This window comes from Marmota flaviventris, chromosome X (assembly GCF_047511675.1).
Source record: "Marmota flaviventris isolate mMarFla1 chromosome X, mMarFla1.hap1, whole genome shotgun sequence".
Taxonomy (NCBI): domain Eukaryota; kingdom Metazoa; phylum Chordata; class Mammalia; order Rodentia; family Sciuridae; genus Marmota; species Marmota flaviventris.
The window spans coordinates 103,867,800-103,886,669 of record NC_092518.1 but is presented as its reverse complement, the minus strand read 5'-3'; the positions used below and the strand labels follow the sequence as shown (position 1 = coordinate 103,886,669).

At 42.2% G+C, this 18,870-nt stretch overlaps 1 protein-coding gene across 1 annotated transcript; it reads right to left on the bottom strand.

Moving 5' to 3' along the window:
• Nucleotides 1-614: 614 nt before the first annotated feature.
• LOC114088192 (suppressor of cytokine signaling 4) lies at nucleotides 615-10,952 on the bottom strand. The gene is made up of 2 exons (XM_071606415.1): nucleotides 9,324-10,952; nucleotides 615-1,062 (listed from the first exon to the last, which is right to left on the bottom strand). Exons 1-2 carry the CDS (start codon nucleotides 10,547-10,549, stop codon nucleotides 951-953), a joined length of 1,338 nt encoding a protein of 445 aa, XP_071462516.1. The 5' UTR covers nucleotides 10,550-10,952; the 3' UTR covers nucleotides 615-950.
• Nucleotides 10,953-18,870: the final 7,918 nt, after the last annotated feature.

Sequence of the window (18,870 nt, the reverse complement as noted above, 5' to 3'; positions counted from 1 at the left end):
GACTGCAAGAATGATCCCAGTATTCAAATATCACTGTTTCAAATCAAAGATAAAATATGATTTTAAAAGATCAAACTCTTTTAATAGTTTTGACACAAAGAATTGGGTTCTATATGAACATGTAGATATTTTGTTCATTCTTACCTAAAGAAATAGACTCAACATTATTGGTATGTTAAAACCTCACATTGAAGTCTTGTGGTGGAACTTGCAAACACACTTTCTAGAACTAAATGCAATCAAAGAGGCAATTTAGGAATCCACACTTGTCTATCTCCCAAGTTCATCTATTCAAACTCCCAGCTTTTGAGTATGATTTGCTCAAGGATTTTAAAATCTGATGGAGCTCTTTAATATATCATCATGGAAGTGTTGTCAAAATTTATAGGCCTATGTTTGTGCCAAATGTTCAAAATTATATAACAAAAGCTGGGTGTGGTGGTGCACACCTTTAATATTTTTTTAGTTGTAGATGGACACATTACCTTTAGTTTATTTGTTCTTATGTGGTGCTGAAGATCAAACCCAGGGCCTCACATGTGCAAAGCAAGTGCTCTACCACTGAGCTATGACCCTAGCCCAGTGAACACCTTTTTTTTTTTTTTACATGTAGAAAAGAACATAAGTTTATTATTAAAGAAAAATACAGAATATCCAAATGTATTTGTAATGCCTACCCAATTTCAAATATGCCTGGACCATCTATAAGTTAAGGAAAGAAAATTTTAAGTATACAATTTACACAATAAAAACCCAAAGTGAACATACATGGTTAAAAATATATGTTAACATCCAACAATTAGTGTAGCATAAGAAAAATAAACAGATCCAGCAGAGGCTTATTTTCGATTCCAACTGCCTTTGTAGAAAAATTCAAAGAGGAGTAACAAGAAAAATAAAATGTTAAATGAAAATACATATGCAATTATTCCCATGTTACTTCCCTTTTCCTAGCATTGTTGTTCTGGCGCATCAATCCTGAGTACTCTAACTTTTGATTTATAATGATACTCCTTCAAATATAATTTCATAGAAGGAGGAATTGGAAGGGTGTCGCGACCCCTTGCCCGCAAGGAAGACGCAACTCCGAAATCTTCTCTCAGTAGTTTATTCAGGTCCCTTGATATTTATTATTCTTTCTTCTTCTCTCTTTCCCGGATGCCCTCCCAGCCTTAATAAAGCATCCCAAGCCCCAATGCAAAGCTGCCGCTTGGAACTTTCTCACAGGGTGGTGAAAATCATGTGCCAACTCTCTCAGATAAGGAGTTGTTTGTCACATACCACAGCGGAGCCAGCGCCATCTCGTAATGGCGACCATAGTCTGCAGAAACGGCAGAAGCGGCTCACCACAGTTCCCCCTTTCTGTTTTATTAAAACAATACAGGCGAGAGTAGAGGTCCTATCCCACTGTGCAGAAGTGGCTGCATAGTATGGCTCAGTCCTAAGGAGGGCCCTTCCCCAGATCCGAGGCCATATCAGCCGACGCCTTTTTTCGTGGGGCGGGGCGTGGACGCGTCTAACCCGCATGCAATAGGACATGCTCTCCTTGAGGTCCACGTCAAGGATCACTCAAGTGCAGTGCCTTGCCTCTCATCCTGTATCGTGACGATGGTGGACGAAGGGGGATAGCTGAGGCTGAACTGTGGCTGTATTAATGACAAACAAGTTGACAGCACCCTGAAAGAAAGGCACGGACTTTAAAGCGATAGTAAAGCACTAGTGTGGAAACCCATCTGCGTGCAATGGCAGCAAGACCGGCAGAGTGCAAGGGCTTTCCAACACTAAGAGAATAACAAGGAAAGTCATGTCGATCCCAGTGCAATGTTATAATAACTTGGGGTGCAACGACCATGACAAAGGTTTACTGTTTAAGATGCGCAAGCCAGACTTGAGGTGAGTTGCCATTTTCTAAAGCTGCAAGAGCTTGTATGATCATAGCCTTTTCTTGTGCATGGCGAGTTTTAAGGCGACAGAGAAACCACAAACAAAGTATAACACTGAAGCAACACATTGCACCAAAAATGCCTACCCCCACCCACTCTTTGAAGAAGGAAAAAGCAGAAGATATCCAATCGGTGAATTGACCCAAAGTCACTGGTTCAACACGGGTACTATTCAAAACAGCAATCTGAGTTAGTTGAGACTGGATCATGTCTTCCGCTGCCATGGACCAATTTCCGGCCAAATATTCGCCAATGATGCGGGAGGCATTTCTGGAATCATTAAATCTGACAGAGGTTATGCATAAATGTGCACGTTGATCAACACAACCCAAAAGCACTAAGTCAGCCAATTCTTCTACCTGAGCTTGAAGTAAATCTATCCTTTGGTTGGCAGCTAAAATCCCTGACAAAATATGTTGATTAATTGAATTTTGGGATTCAAGTATGGTGGAAGTTTGTTGAACAACTTGATTAATAGTGGCAGCAGTTTGTACTTGACTGGCCATGGCTACTCCAGCTGTAACTGCTGCAGCAGCAGACACTGCCACAGCTGTCACTATAGCTGCCGTAATTCCAAAATCTCTACGGACTCTAAGTAGTTCAACAATGGGGAATTTATCTGGGTCCGCAGTGACTGGGATTGGGACAAAGGTTGGAATTTTCATAACCACTGCTACAGTCCAAGAACCATTCCAACACTCAGATAAGAGACAGGTAACACTAGAACAATCCAGCATCCCCGATGAGGTATTATTAGCCAAAAGGAGCAAGAACGGGGATTGGACGCAGACCATTGCAGGAGGCAATGTGGCATTATATAGCAAAGAGTTGAGCGAAACAGATGTGAGCCTATTACCTCGTTCACTTTTCCTAACAGTGCCAGAAACATTAGCCAGCCAGGTTTTGGCTCCTAGCAATTGAGCCAATGCAGAAATATCAGCTGAAGCCCCCTTCTCATTGGAAATCAGCCATTGAAACCAGGACCAACCTACTCCTGTAGAGGAGTTGGCACTATGGTTAAAATTATAAACATACCTCTTAAGAGAGGGGGAAAAGGAGAAACCCTTAGTAACTTGAAGTTTCTCCCAAGAATGATCCTGACAAGGCGTAAATGTTGGGGGGAAACCAAGATTAGGGGTACAGTAAGGAGAGGCCTTGAAATGAGTGGCATTGTAAGTACTATTAGAAGAAGGAGGTACTGGGATTAGTACCTTGGAGATCATAGCCAAGGTAGTTATGTTTAAAGCAGAGCTATTTACAGGGGTCCCTGAACCTGATTGCTTCCCCGAAACTACTTGGCTCAGTACAGCATTAATAATACTCCCTGAGACCTGATTGGACCGCAATGGGTCCTCCCAGTTAGTCAGATTTTTGGTCTTAAGGCTAATGCAATTAGCGTTTCCAAGGCTGAAACAAAAAACTCCTGTGAGATTAACCTGAGATCGATTAAAAATGCTTTCCACGTCCCCTCTAGGAGAGGCACAGGGAGCAGACATCTCACATGAGGTAGAGAAAAGAGTGGGGAGGACACTAGAACTACCATGAACCGGCATCGGCATTGGCCAAGCCCGTGCCACTGCCCACCACTGCATTGGTGTCGTCTGTGCCATCGGCACCAGCACCAGAACCAGAGCACGTAGCAGAGTGAAGATCCTCATCACAGGGTTGCTGTGGTATCTCTTGTTGCTGGTCGGTTGATGTCAAGACTCTTCTTGTCAGGCGTTCAGGGACCCACAACGGCTCCATGCGATCCTGGGGAAAAACACATACAGATCCTCGTGCCTATGTCAGCACGGGGTCGGGGCCGTTCCATTGGCCTGTAAGAACATCCTTCCACTTAACATAACCAATCACAGAGGGCTGAGGGGACACATGTCTATCAGCCACAGAGCGACCATGAATATCCAAATTTAAAAAATTAATGGTAAAGAGAGCTAAGGACAGGCGTTCTTTAGGAGTGTGTTCAGCTCCTATTCCCCCTTTTTGTTTTTGTAAAGTTTCCTTTAAGGTGCGATGAGCACGCTCAACAATGCCTTGTCCTTGAGGATTGTAAGGCAGACCATGAGTAAGTTGCACTCCCATGGTAGAACAAAAGGATGTAAATTGTCTGCCAGTATAAGCAGGTCCATTATCAGTCTTAAGGGATGCAGGAGCACCCCATGCTGCCCATGCTTCTAGGCAATGAGTGATAACATTACGTGCCTTCTCTCCCGACAAAGCAGAGGCATGAATAACTCCAGAGCACGTATCAACAGAAACATGTACATACTTGAGGTTACCAAAGTCAGGTATGTGCGTCACATCCATTTGCCAGACAACCAATGGTTTTAATCCCCGTGGGTTCACTCCATAAGTAGGGGGATGAAGAAATGTGACACAATGAGGACATTGTAATACTATCTGACGAGCATCCGCTCTTGAAATGGAAAAACGCCTGCGCAGCGTTAAAGCATTAACATGGAAATTTTGGTGAAATAATTTAGCCCCCTCTAAGGAGGAAGCCAAGCATATCAACTGGCCTCTAGTGGCTGAGTCCCCACAGGCATTACCCTGTGATAACGGACCAGGAAGAGAAGTATGAGCCCGTATGTGCATTGGATAAAAGGGAGCAGTGCGGCTACAGATAAGTTGTTGAAGCTGATTAAAGTAAGCAGATACATTATGGGCATTACTAATAGCTCCCACGGCCTCCAGGACTTTGAGTGCTTGTACCACATAAATGGAGTCCGAGATAAGAGTAAAAGGAAAAGAACACTGTTTAAAAACCTCAATAACAATTTGTAGTTCAACCCATTGTGGATTACCAGGAGCAAATTGATGCTGAACAGGGGGAGAATCATTAATTACATAAGCTCCCATTCCAGACTTGGAACCATCAGTGAAAATATTAACAGCCCCCGGAATTGGATTGGGTGAAGTTACCTTAGGGAAAATGATGGGATGTTCTTTAACAAAATGGAGTAATGGATGGGAAGGGTAATAATTATCAATATCCCCTTGAAACGAGCAACATAGAATAGCCCAGTTGTCTAGAGTAGCACACAAAACATTAAGTTGAGCCTTAGTATAGGGTATAATAAGAGAAGAGGGTGATTGTCCGAAAAATTGAATGCTTTGGTGAATCCCTTTAAGTGCTAACGCTGCAACAGCATCAGGATAGTATTCTAAAGATTTTCCTGGGGATATATGTGGATGGATCCATAGTAAAGGCCCATCTTGCCACAGTACTCCAGTAGGCTGCCGCATAGTGGCAAGCACACATAACTGGAAAGATTTATCACTTTGGAGCCTGTATAGAGTAGCATGTTGTATAGCTTCTTCTACTGTTATAAGGGCCGCCCTAGCCTCTTTGGTGAGGCTACGAGGAGAAGCAAGATCTGGATCACCCTTAAGGGTAGCATACAAAGGCTGGAGCACACCATTAGGAATATGTAAATATCCCCTTATCCAATTAATATCTCCCAACAGTTTTTGAAAATCATTTAGAGTTTGGAGATCTTGAGTTCTTATGGTGATTTTTTGTGGTTTTAGTTTATCATACCCAATTATTGCTCCCAAATACTCAATAGAATTCCCCGTTTGAACCTTTTCAGGTGCAATATGTAGCCCATATTGAGCTAACAGCTTTACTAAGTCTTTATAGGCCTCATTAACTATCTGCTCTAATTTAGCGGCCAATAACACATCATCCATATAATGAATAATCTTGATGGAGGGATACTTATGTCTAAGAGGTGCGAGTGCCTTCCCCACATACATCTGGCACATCGTGGGACTATTAGCCATTCCCTGTGGCAACACTACCCACTCAAACCTAAGATCTGGCTCCTCGTGGTTACACGAGGGAAGGGTGAAAGCAAAACGTTGTGAGTCTTTAGGATGCAAAGGAATAGAAAAGAAACAGTCTTTAATGTCAATAGCAATAATATGCCAGCCCTGAGGAATAGAGGAGAGCAGAGGTAGCCCTCTTTGAATGGGCCCCATAAGTTGCATTTGAGCATTAACTGCTCGTAAATCATGTAGTAGGCGCCACTTTCCTGATTTTTTCCTAATAACAAATATGGGAGTATTCCATGGAGAAGTAGAAGGTTGGATGTGACCCAAGTTTAGTTGTTCTTTAATTAAATTATGGGCCGCTGCCAATTTAACCGAGGGAAGAGGCCACTGAGGCACCCAAACAGGCTCCTCGGTGAGCCATGTTATGGGTATTTGAGCCCCAGTGGCCCCTAGGAAAAACCCAGACCAAATCTGTTAAGCTTTTGATGACCTTGCACAGGATGCCTACACCCCTGTAGGTGTTTTCCTAGTCCTAGACCTGGCCTATACACCATATTTTGCATAATCTGTTGAGACACCGGAGAATAGTCATTACTAAGAGTAAACCCCATGTCTTTCATCAGATCACGACCCCATAAAGAGATAGGTAAATCAAGTACATAAGGCTGAAAGATGCCATTGTGTCCTTCTGGGTCCTTCCAAGATAGATGTCTACAGCTGATTTGAGGGGCTTGGGCATATCCCAAACCTCTTAGTGATTGATCTGAGAGCTGCACCGGCCACCCCTTTGACCAGTCCTTTTGTGCTATTATACTACGATCTGCTCCAGTATCTAGCAATCCCAAAATTGATTTGCCTTCTATGGTTAAGGTTAAAGTAGGACGGTCATTCATATCTAAGGACAAATAAACAGAATTCCCTCCAGTGACTCCAATCTCATCACTTGTCCTTGAAAAGGAATCAGCAGGAAAGCGGGTATGCAGACTGGGTAGAATTAGCAATTGAGCAATCCGGTCTCCTGGGGAAATGGACACAATACCCCTTGGAGCTTCCACCATAACCTTTACTGATCCTACAGTATCAGGACTAATGACTCCAGGAAAGACATGAAGACCTTGCAATATAGAGGATGCACGTCCAATTAGCAAGCCTACAGTGCCAGGTGGTAAAGGTCCTTTGAATTTAGTTTCCACCAATTGGACTCCCATCTTAGGTGTTAGTACGAGTCTGGATGTGGAACAGAGGTCCAATCCCGCGGCACCTGTAGTGGCTCTCCGCGTCTCATGGGATGGCGTAGAGATGGCCATGTCTCGGGTTTGGGTGTGACATTCTCCATTGCCCCATATATTTGTGGGCCCTGAGGTCGGGGGCCCCTTCGGCCGTTTTTTGGCCCAGCTGAAACAGGCTGTCCATAGATGTCCCTCACTGATCTACACTCTTTTGCCCAATGCTTTCCCTTTTTACATTTTGGACACAGCCCCGGTTGACGAAGGCCATTGAAAGGGCCACCGCGAGGGGGTCCAGTAAAATTATCTTTTTTAGGACATTCACGTCTGAAATGACCAGGTTGACCACAATGGAAGCATGTTCCGGCACCAGGACTGCCCCCTTTTGCCATCCGAAGGACAGCAGCTGCAAGACCTGCATTAGTTAAAGGTCCTCCAATCTCTCTACACACTTTCATCCATGCTTCTATGCCCTTATTTTTATAAGGAGTGATTGCTGCTTTACATTCCTTGGTGCACTGCTCAAAGACCAATTGCTTGATAAGGGGCATGGCTCTATCAGGATCCCCAAAAATCTTTCCAGCGGCATCCACCATCCTTGCTACAAAATCTGAAAAGGGTTCTGTAGGGCCTTGTAAAATCTTGGTCAAATTACCAGACACCTCTCCTCTATTTGGAAGCGACTTCCATGCCCGAATGCAAATGTTGTTAATTTGATCATATGCCTCAAGAGGAAATCCTGTCTGTTGATTTGCAAATCTACCCTGCCCTAAGAGCATATCCTTGTCCCAATGGGGATGTCCTGCCGCATGGTTTTGGGCGGCCTGCTCTATTGCGCCCTCTAGCACGAATGCTCTCCAGTCCAGATATTTACCCGGGGAAACGCAAGCCCGAACAAGGCTAGCCCAATCAGAGGGAGTCATACAGTATCTAGATAGATTCTCCACCTGAGTCAGTGTGAAGGCGGCATCCACCCCATAAGTGCGCACAGACTCCGCCAGGGTCTTTACAATTTTAAAATCTAAGGGTTCATGGACTCTTCCCCTGTTGTCATCCTGAAAAACTGGATAAGCAAGACCCATCTCAGCGTGAACAGCCCTCCATGTTTGGGCATGGAAAGCTCTCCCCGTAGTGCCCCCACCATACGGCGGTGGATCCGGGGGATCGTTCTTCCTGAGCCCTTGTTTCTTTTTATTCCCTTCTCCTATAGCTAAACTCCCTAGCTGACAAGACAGCCTCCCGAGCTCTTCCTCCTCATCCTCCTCCTCCTCTGACCCACTTTCGCATGGGGGTGTACGCAGCGTACTGAGATCTGGATACAACTGTCTCCTCCCCCGTGTCATGCTCCGCACACTCCCCTCTTCTCGAGTCACTTCGCTTTCTGCCGTCTCCGACTTTTCCTCATGTAATCGCTCTAAAACCTCCTGTCCTTTAGCAAGTGCTTCCTGGCATCTGCCATCCGTAAGGCAACCACGGACCATTTTCCAAAGGGGTATCACCCCACCCTCTAACATGCCGTGCTCAGATGCAAAATCAAGATCTTTGCCTAATTTATCCCAACTAGGCACAGTAAGGCTGCCCGAAAATGCAAACCACGGTGCAGCGATATCTACCTTTTGTAAAAATCTCTGTAATGTACTATGCTTCACTTCCAGTCCCTTGGAACGTAACAGGCCATCTAGGGCCAGAAGAAGCGGACTTGAAGATGTGGCACCCATGACACAACGACAAAAAAAAATACAGACAACAGAAACACACTGACGCAGCGGAAAAAACACAGAAAGCAAAAGCGAAAGTAGAAGCAAAAGTACACGGCGCGGCTGCAATAAAATGCAAGGCTTCCTCTTTCATTACAGACAGAGGAGCTGCCCCGCTTTAGTCGCGGATCCCACTTACCTGGGACTAACCCCGCTTTAATCGCGGATCCCCCTTACCTGGGGACTGACCCCGCTTTGAACGCGGATCCCCCTTACCTGGGGACTGACCCCGCTTTGATCGCGGATCCCACTTACCTGGGACTAACCGGTGCACCACCCCTGACTACTGAGAGTTCTGATTTCCCGGGTTTCGGCACCACTTGTCGCGACCCCTTGCCCGCAAGGAAGACGCAACTCCGAAATCTTCTCTCAGTAGTTTATTCAGGTCCCTTGATATTTATTATTCTTTCTTCTTCTCTCTTTCCCGGATGCCCTCCCAGCCTTAATAAAGCATCCCAAGCCCCAATGCAAAGCTGCCGCGTGGAACTTTCTCACAGGGTGGTGAAAATCATGTGCCAACTCTCTCAGATAAGGAGTTGTTTGTCACATACCACAGCGGAGCCAGCGCCATCTCGTAATGGCGACCATAGTCTGCAGAAACGGCAGAAGCGGCTCACCACAGAAGGGCATCAATACCATCGTAAGTTGTACAATTACAAATAACTGTTCTGCAAATATGCTGCAGGGAAAAGGGGAAAGTCCGAATTAAAGGAGTGGATAAAAGTGGTTCAAAGAACATACAGGCACTTGGGTCCTTATAATGTTCCAGGAGCCCAGTAATGTCAGGAGAATGGAAGACACAAGGATCATGTGCATCAAAGCTAAAGTTGTGATTCCATTGTTCAATTCTAGCATGGAGAGAACGACTATAGCGTCTAAAACTAACAGAGAATAAATAGTCTTCCTGTGCTGAGTCTCGAAGTAAAAAGGTACCTTCTGGTTTTCCTTCTAGTAGAGCTTCAGCTGCATATTTATCCATAACTCCCCAGTAACATGGATTGTTATTGATCTGAAGGAGGTCTGGTACAAGACAGTGAACATAATCAATCTGGGTGTGGTACTTAGGAGGTGTTTCCAACTGTAGGATATCATCATCCATTTCCCATTTGGGTTTGTTTCTTTTTCTGGAACTTGTGCAAAGTGTTATAATTTCATCATCTGAATCCATATCACTATCTTCTATACTGTTATTTGGACCTAGGTTCATCATAGAGTCAGTCATGGGACCACCTCTACATGAAGCATTGTTGGTAGTTATGACACAAGGTTGAACATTGGTATGAGAGAAACAGTTTACATCTTCCATGTTTCTTCGTTTTAGCTGACCATCCCTCAATTCACTCTGAGACAAGTCTGTGCTTACCCATTCATCTGATTTGGGACTTATAGGAGCAGTGTGTCGTTTAATAAAATGCCATCTGAAGGCTAAATCTGATCGAGGTGGGAAAGGACACTTATCTAACATTAGTTCACTGATATGAATTTTTCTTCTAGATGGAAGCCCGGAAGAGTGCCGACTACTACAATTCTTTATTGGAAAACACTGCCCCACAGCATCTTGCAATTTTTGTTTCAGAGATCGGCCTAAAAATCTATGACCACAGGAATGATCTAAGTCCAACTCAATAGATGAACAGCTGTGATTTCTTTCTTGGCTCCTTAAAGGAACTTCAGTTTTCTCTATAGTATCCACTGTTTCAGCATCTGAACAACTCTCACTCTTTTTCGACCAAGACAACTTCTTTCCACTCCACACATAACCATCCTTTCTGTCAGCACTTCTACTTCGACTAGTTTTGGGTCTTACATCTATATTTTTACTATTATTTTCACTACTTTCTGCCATTTTAACAAATTTATCCACAGATTCCAGTGTTATAAATACTGCTTTTTCAGTTTTTCTGACAGGATGTTTCTTCTGAGCACTTTCCAGATGTATCTCCCAAAGGGCAGCTTAACTGGGGCTGACCGAGTAATTGCCGCCATCACCACAGCCGTGGCTCTCAGCGCGCGTTCAAGTGGAAAAAGAAGGCCCAGCCACTCCTCGCACCTCCTGTAGATCCTACCAGGCGGTTGCCTTCCTGCCAATCCCGTGCCCCTCCCCTCGACGACCGGTTCCCGTCTCAGACTTAGCGGTCACCGCCTCCGCCGGCTACCCGGGCGCTGCCACCACTTCCGCGTTCAGCTCCCTCTTTTCCACGCTCACTGCCCCAGCAGCCGGTTCTTTGCCTCGCGGCCGGCGCGCGGCTGACGCCACCATCAGCGATCTCGGTAGAGACCTGCGCTGGGCGTGGGCGGGCCGCGCAGGCGCCCCCAGTGAACACCTTTAATCCCAGTGGCTCAGGAGGTTGAGGCAGGAGAATCGCAAGTTCAAAGCCAGCATCAGCAGCTTAATGAGCTCCTAAGCAACTTAGCAAGACCCTGTCTCAAAATAAAAAATAAAAAGGGCCAGGCACAGTGGCACACACCTGTAATCCCAGCAGCTCAGGAGGGTGAGGCAGGAGGATCTCGAGTTCAAAGCCAGCGTCAGCAACAGTGATGTGCTAAGCAACTCAGTGAGATTCTGTCTCTAAATAAAGTACAAAGCAGGGCTAGAAATGTGGCTCAATGGTTGAGTGCCCCTGAGTTCAATCCCTGATACCAAAATAAAATAAAATAAAAAGGACTGGGGATGTGGTTCAGTGGTTAAGCACCCCTGGGTTTAATCCTTAGTACAAAACAGTTATATAATAACACCACTAGCTACTTGATATATTTCCTAGTGACCTAGCATTCAGAGTTAGCAGTTTTAATTTTTTTTTTCAGTGCTGGGGGATTTTTAACTATTTACTATGAAAAAATTTCAAACACATACAAAAGTAGAGTGGCTACGATAATGAACCTCCATGAATCTACTACCCAGATTTGGTAGAATAGCAAATGCCCTGGTGCCCTCCATCGTGACCCCTCAGTTCACCTCTGATTTTATCCTGAGCCAGGGCATAAGCTCAGATTCACATCAGTCTAACAACATCCCCCTTCAAGATCAAGCTTCATTCTTTCTACTTCTGTCCCAGGACCCTCTCCAAAGCCAATCCTCATGAAAGCACAGTCTGAAAGTGTGGAAATGTTAATGCATTTGGGGATAACTTCAACTGATAGAGTACAGAAATCAGCAGACGAGAGCTGTAGCCTCTCATTCATCAGAGAGACAATTCTAGGAGATATTCTATATACTTCTCAGGAAGTCTGACCAGAATCAAACCCTTATTGTCCAATGCAGCAACCTTCTAATGCACCCTTGCATTGACTTTTCCTCCTTCTCTGAGTCTTCCTAGTATCTTACACCTACTTCCTGAAATATCATCCTGTCTTAGTCTGTTGTCTCATGCTGTAACAAGATAGTCAAGGCTGGGTAAATGCATAAAGAAAAGAAGTTTAGCCCACAGTTTTGGATGCTGAATGTCCAAGATCTGGGAGCCCTATCAGTTTATCCTGTAGCAAGGACCTCATGACAGATGACATCACAATTGCAGAACCAGATGTAGAAGAGATCACACAGAAAGATAGGAAGTCAGAGTTTTAGGGTCTGTGTTCATTCTTTTTATAACAACTTACTCTTGCAGTAACTAATTGGGAGAGAGCTACATTAATCCCTCCAAAGGTTATATGTCCCAGTGACCTAATTACCTTTCACTTGGCCCCACCTCTTAAATAAAAGTCCACCATCTCAACACTGTCATATGGTGACCAAGTTTCCAGCACATAAGCCTCTGAGAGACAAAATAGATCCAAACCATGGCATACCTCAAATATGCTAACTGTAACCCAAGTTCTTACCTCAAGTTCTGCTCTGAGGGAGCCCAACTAAGACAAATAGTTATCAAAATTTGCCATCCTTATTTAACCTATCCTGGAGTATTTTAAAGCATTTAAAACACTTTAAAGTATTTTAAAGATAGGATTTTTTAATTTAATAAAAATTGGAAGGAAAGAAAGCAACTCAAAATGGAAACTGATGGGTGATCAAGCTGTGCCTCAGCAAAGCAGACAGACTTACCTTGGTGAAATATTGTCCCTGACAACCATCCCTTTCACAGATATAAATAATTAGTAAGTATGTTGCTTTAAATAATACTATAATATGATTGTGATAAAAATGTGATAGAGTTTCTTTTTAACTTACTCCGACTGTGGTCCATGTGTGGGCAGGGTCCCTGCTCATTATGGGGCTCTTGAAAATCAACTCTGAGAAATAGTGACAATTCAAAGACTTCCCGGGGAAGTTCACAGGAGTCTGTGAACCTCAGGAAAATGTATGGTGATGTGTATATACACATGTGCATTCATTCTTCTGAGGGAAAATGTCAGTATTTTTAACCAGATTCTAAAGGGTTAAGAACCACTGATGAAGGGTTATCAGACCATGAACTCTGAGTACGGATGATTTTGTTGTGCAGAGGGAGCCCTGTGGAACTCTTTAAATCATTCTGCATAGCTGATCATCATCTTCATCAAACTGCATAGCTAACCTCATTATGTGAGTCTAACTGGAATTGATATGATTATAATGAAAGGATTTTCTCTCCTCAAAGTCTAGTTTATAAAGAAGTGGGGTTTTTCCCTCAAGGCCTAGTTTGTAATGTCTTTTTTTTTTTTCCTTCTTCAGGCCCGGTTTTCAACATCTGGATTAGATGATCTGGGCCCAATTTTCTTCTCAAAGCTATCTCTCCTGGCCTCAAAGAACTTTTGGAATTTTGCCAATCAACAGGAAAAGGATTTAGATTACAGTACATGCTCTTTCCATATTAGCTGTAGTTCTCCCAGACAGTTCTGTGCCCTTAACTGGTGCACTTCCAAGAATGAGAGCGATTCAGGGCCAGCTGTCAATGAAGCAATTCCTTCCACCTGCATCTTGTCCAGTCCCTCAATTACTAACTCAGAAAGGAAGTTGGAAAGTTTTAAAGTGGCACACGTTTTTCTAAAGAGCATTAATTAGGTTTGGCATTTGGGTTTGTGTTTTTCTTTTCCTTATTAACAAAGAACTATTTGTACATCATAAATACAAGCAGGGAAAGAAAATTACATCTTAAAATCATTTCCACTTAAAAACTAAGACAAAAATGGTACAGGTGGCTTTTTAAAAGGAAGAGGAAAAAACCCTCCACATAAGCCCTTCTCTTGAATAGGCCTCTAACTAGCCCTGGTGCAGCTGCAAGGACGCATTTAATGTTCCTGTGGTTTATTACTCTGAAGAGGATATTCTCAGTCATCATCTGCAGAAGAGCCCTAGCAGGATGAAGAGTGGGAGACCAAGAACGTATTGGAATGGGCTAAATTTTCCATGTGGTTTCCATTTTCTTTCTGATTGAATATCGCAAGTCTTTACAAAAAGATTTTTAGCCACCACAAATATCACAAAAGCACCCTGCCCCTAGGGCAACTTGCAGCAGGCTTGAGTCAGTAACTGAGGCTGATAGAAAGGGAAGGAACTCCAAACATCCTCTATATTGAAAGGTGAAGCTTCCTAATGCTAACTCTTGGCACAAAATACCTTCCCTGACATATGTCCTCCCAGACTTAAACTACAGTGGGGTATCCCTGGACCAAGTCAATAATTCTTAGGTAGTAAAGAGCAGCTAACATCAACTGAGCATTACATGACAGGGAATACTCTGGGCCATTTACATGTATTATTTCATTTAATCCTCAATTTATCATCTCTATAAAGGAGGAGACTTCAGTTGAAAGGTTAAGTCATTTTACCCAGAGTTACAAGCCTGAGAGCAGAAAGCCAGGATTTGTAGGATTCCAATAGTAGTACTTTTAACTGCCACATAATTTTAACCCCTTTCTTTTCTTCTGGAATTTCTCCTTGATCACAAATACAATGTCAAGAATACCAGTCCTCAGTAACCTAAGAATTCTAACCATAGTAGCCACCTATATCTGTCTCTTGGAATAATGCCCCATATATAAAGTTTTCCATTTTATTCAAATATATCCTTATATGGATCTTTCAGTGAAATTATTGTACTTTTTATAATGAAAATTACTTCTAATTCTCTTGATACTATTTGTTAAATATTTTTGTATATGCCCATATGAACATACACCCTCTTATTCTACTAGTTCACCTTAATTAAGCACTTACTATGTGCCATTAACCATATTAGTTACTTCACATAAATTTTCTCATTTGATTCTCCACAGTAACCCTATGAAGTGGGTACTTGTTCTCCTGTTTTACATATGCAAAAACAGATTTGAAAAAGTTCTATCATTTATATGCTCAAACAAGTGGAGGAGTCAGGGTTTGAATTCAGATGTGATTGAATTAAAAGCCCAAACCCCTATATCATTATACTCTACTTTCACTCTTTTTTTGGGGGGAGGATTACTGGGGATTGAACCCAGAGGCAATTTACTACTGAGCTACACCCCTAGCTCTTTTTTAATTTTTTTATTTTGAGACCTGGTCTCACTAAGTTGCTTAGGGCCTTTCTAAACTGCAAGCCTGGCCTCAAAACTTGCAATCCTCCTGCCTCAGCATCACTGGGATTACTGGTGTGTGTCATCACACTTGGCTGTACTTTCACTTTTTTAATAGATTTTTTAGTTGTAGATGGACACAATACCTTTATTTTATTTATTTATTTTTATGTGGTGCTGAGGATTGAACCCATTACCTCACACGTGCTAGGAAAGTGCTCTACCACTGAGCTACAACTCCAGCCCCACTACTTTCATTCTTAACAGCAATAACACTTGTTGACAGTATATGCCAATGATATTGTACGGTGAGAATGGCACTTTACCTCTGTGTTCTTCCTTGGTAATTTCATAGCCACAGAATAATCATGAGGAAAACATCAGACAAGCACCAGTGGAAGGACACTTTAAAAAACACCTAACCATTAGTCTTCCAAACTGTCAAGGCCATCAAAAATAAAGAAAGAATCTAGGTGACATCTGCAAAAATGATCGAGTAGGGAATTTCAAAATTTCATCCATCCACAAAAGCAATGAGTAAACTGGCAAAAGCTATCAGAATCGACTTTCTCAGAACCGTGGGTACTAATCAAATGCTTGCAGAATCAGGGGTGTGCTTAATCAAGAAAAAGTAGCTGGATGATAATAAGAAAGTTGTATGGCATTTTAACTTCCCTTGGATCCATCCCTTGCTGCTCCATTCAGCACCAACCTTGAAGATAGTAACCCACATTCCTGGCACAAGTACCCAGTACAGAGGGAAGCAAAATAGACCTTATTCTCAAGAATTGGGTCTGTTTGTTTGATTTGCATTGTGATTCCCTGAAAGACCAACTCAGGGTGCTTACTTTTATTTAGACTAACTCAGAAAGCTGCCAGGGCTGAAGTGTCTACCCAGGGGGTGATTGTCAAAAACAAAGGCAAATATGTTAGTCACTGCTACCTTGGCCAAGGGCAACACTTGAGGCAAACAATAGACTAACCCAAAATCTTAAGAGGAAAGGCTGAGAATGAAATGCTTTGAGGAAAAGGGCTTTGAAAAGCTTTCACATGTTCCTGGGAATCTAAGCTAAACTAATGACCAGAACGTGGCTCATGCTCAGAGACTTCCTAAGCGCTCTTATGTCTGCTTGACAATTTATACTTTTTCATTCATTTTTTCTTTTTGATACTGGGGAATGAACCCAGGGGTGCTTAACCACTGAACCAAATCCCCAGATCTTTTTTTAAATTTTATTTTGAGACAGGGTCTCACTGAGTTACTGACGCTGTCCTTGAACTCATGATCTTCCTACCTCAGCCTCCTGAGTTACTGGGATTATAGGCCTGTGCCACTGTGCCTGGCTTTTTTTCATACACAATTAAAAAAAAAAATTAAACAACAGCATCGCTTAGGACATGAGGAAAAATATGAACATTAAACCTTTTGGGCACAATTTTTTTAGTATTTTCAATATTCCCTATTTTATGTATAGTGCTCAAGCCCACAGCTATGCACTCTTAACCTCCTTTTGTGTTTACAACTAGAAGACAATAATCAAAATTGTGTCCTAGAATGAGTAAACAGCAAAATATCTTGTTTTCTCTTCCTTTTGTATAGCATCCTATTCTAGTGGAGTGAATATAATATCTTACCCTCTAAGAATGTTATGTTTTCTTTGAAGCTTTCTTAAGTTTTTGAGTTGTCTTTTTTTCTTTTGACTTGCTTGGCTTCTGCTTGTTTTGTTCTTTGCCTTTTTCTTCAGATACCCTTTTCAAATGACTGGTCATCCTTGGCTGCTTTTTTATTTTTAAATTGAACTTCTAAGTGCTGAATGGAATGGGGCAGGGCTTGTCAACTGGTGGGTTTCATGTTAAAGAAAACATGTGGCCTTCTGGATTTTTATTTTTATTTTTATTTTTGGTAGAGCTGCTTAAATGTCAACATCACCAGGCTGCTCAGTTTCTCCAAAGAAAGTTTCTTTAATCAACTGCTTGTTTAGGACCTGGGTAAGCCTAATTTACCACACTTGATGTTGAGCAGAAGCAGGCTGGGAATATTTTGGTTCAGAAACAGATTTTCAGTTATTTTATCTGTGTTTGGTTTTATTGTTCAGGGCTCTATCCTGCACCTGATGTACCAGAGCTCAGAACTGCTCTGCTCTAGTTACTCTAAAGGTTATTCCTTCTGTCTCCTGTGTGAATCAGAGGTTTGATGGCAGTGGATGGGGGTTAGGATTTGAAGGTCTAACTGTTCCATTAAAAGACTTTTAAATTATCCTAAAGTTCTCCGTCTCATTATCAAAGTTACATGATTCTTCTAATTCCTGAGAATAACTGGGATTTTAAAGGAAGAATCAGCTTTTATCTTTCATTAGTATCTCCTGTGAGCAAGGGACCTGCTAAGTCATTTCTCTTGCTTATATCTGCTTTTCCTCCCTATGTTAGGAGTTATTAATATGGCCAGGTTTCATAAAGTATAGAGAAAAGGAAGCAAAACAGAATCAAATGAGTATACCAGTCCAAGATGTCCAAGTTCTAACTGGTAGGCAGACTAGAAAAATACAATGGGAAAAAAAGAAAGAAGAAGGAAAATGTTAAAGAAAAAATACAAGATTATTACCCAAATTGAAGGATGTGAATCTCCAAATGGACAAATATGTGGATCGGGAATACTGCTTGGGAATCAGAATTGCATTTGATTTCTCAGTAGCAACTCTGGAAGTTAAACATCGAGGACATTTTTAACCAACCTAGAAATTCATATCCCTTGAAACAATAAGAATCCTAGAGAAGAATAAAGACATTTGCATATGTAAATTCTCAACTACCAATGTATTTTTTCCTTAGGAAACTTCTTGAAAGGAAAATATGAAATCCTGGAAACAGGTGAACAGAATGTAGAAAAGATGCAAAGAAAAGTCCCAGGATGATAATTGTGCATGAGGCCTACCACAGTGCTATTCATTGTGTAGAAATAAAGGTCATATATAATTTGCAGAAAATTATTACAAGTAACAGACTGAAAGATTCTTTCTTTATTGGACAACAGAAACAAAATACAGAACTTAAAAAGAAAAGTTATTTTAAGAGAATTTCTTAAGAAGTTATATTAAAATAAATTTTAGAATATGGCTGAGGAAACATTTTTATATGAACACAATGCTAGGGTCACTCCCAGAGCTTTGGGACAGGCTGATGCAAATAAGGGGCCTTGAGGTTCAAGCTTGATCAGCATCAAGGTAAAGCACACCCCCCCTCATTGGCAGCTTTCTGAGAAAGTATCTTCAAGTAGCTTCTGGAACAATTCTATCTCATTGTGTTTATAATCACATCATCTCTGTCTTAAAATAAATACAGTCACTGCATTCATAATTTTATTGAACACTTAGTCTTTGCCAGGCCCTGTTCCAGGCATCTTACAAACATCATTATGAACACTTATTCTCACACTAACCCTGTTGATATGTACTATAGAAAGTGAGGATCAGAAGGTAAAACTATTTTCACAAAGTCATACAAGTAAGTTGTGGAGTTAGGATTTTCAGTCAAGTCCCTATGATTCCAAGCTCTAGCTCTTTGCACTGTACCCAAATCTCAAAATTCTTTCCATTTACCTGACTTATCCACTTTCCTCATCTGTCATTAAACTTTTCCAGATGCCTCTGACAATACCACTCTTTGTTTATGCCCTTGGTTGCTTCTGGCAGCAACTGT

Coding starts and splice junctions, on each gene's coding strand:
- LOC114088192 (XM_071606415.1), bottom strand. CDS start 10,549: ATGGCAGAAAGTAGTGAAAATAATAGTAAAAATATAGATGTAAGACCC. Junction 1,063..9,323: donor GATGGTATTGATGCCCTTCT/GTGGTGAGCCGC, acceptor CTTGCGGGCAAG/GGGTCGCGACACCCTTCCAA.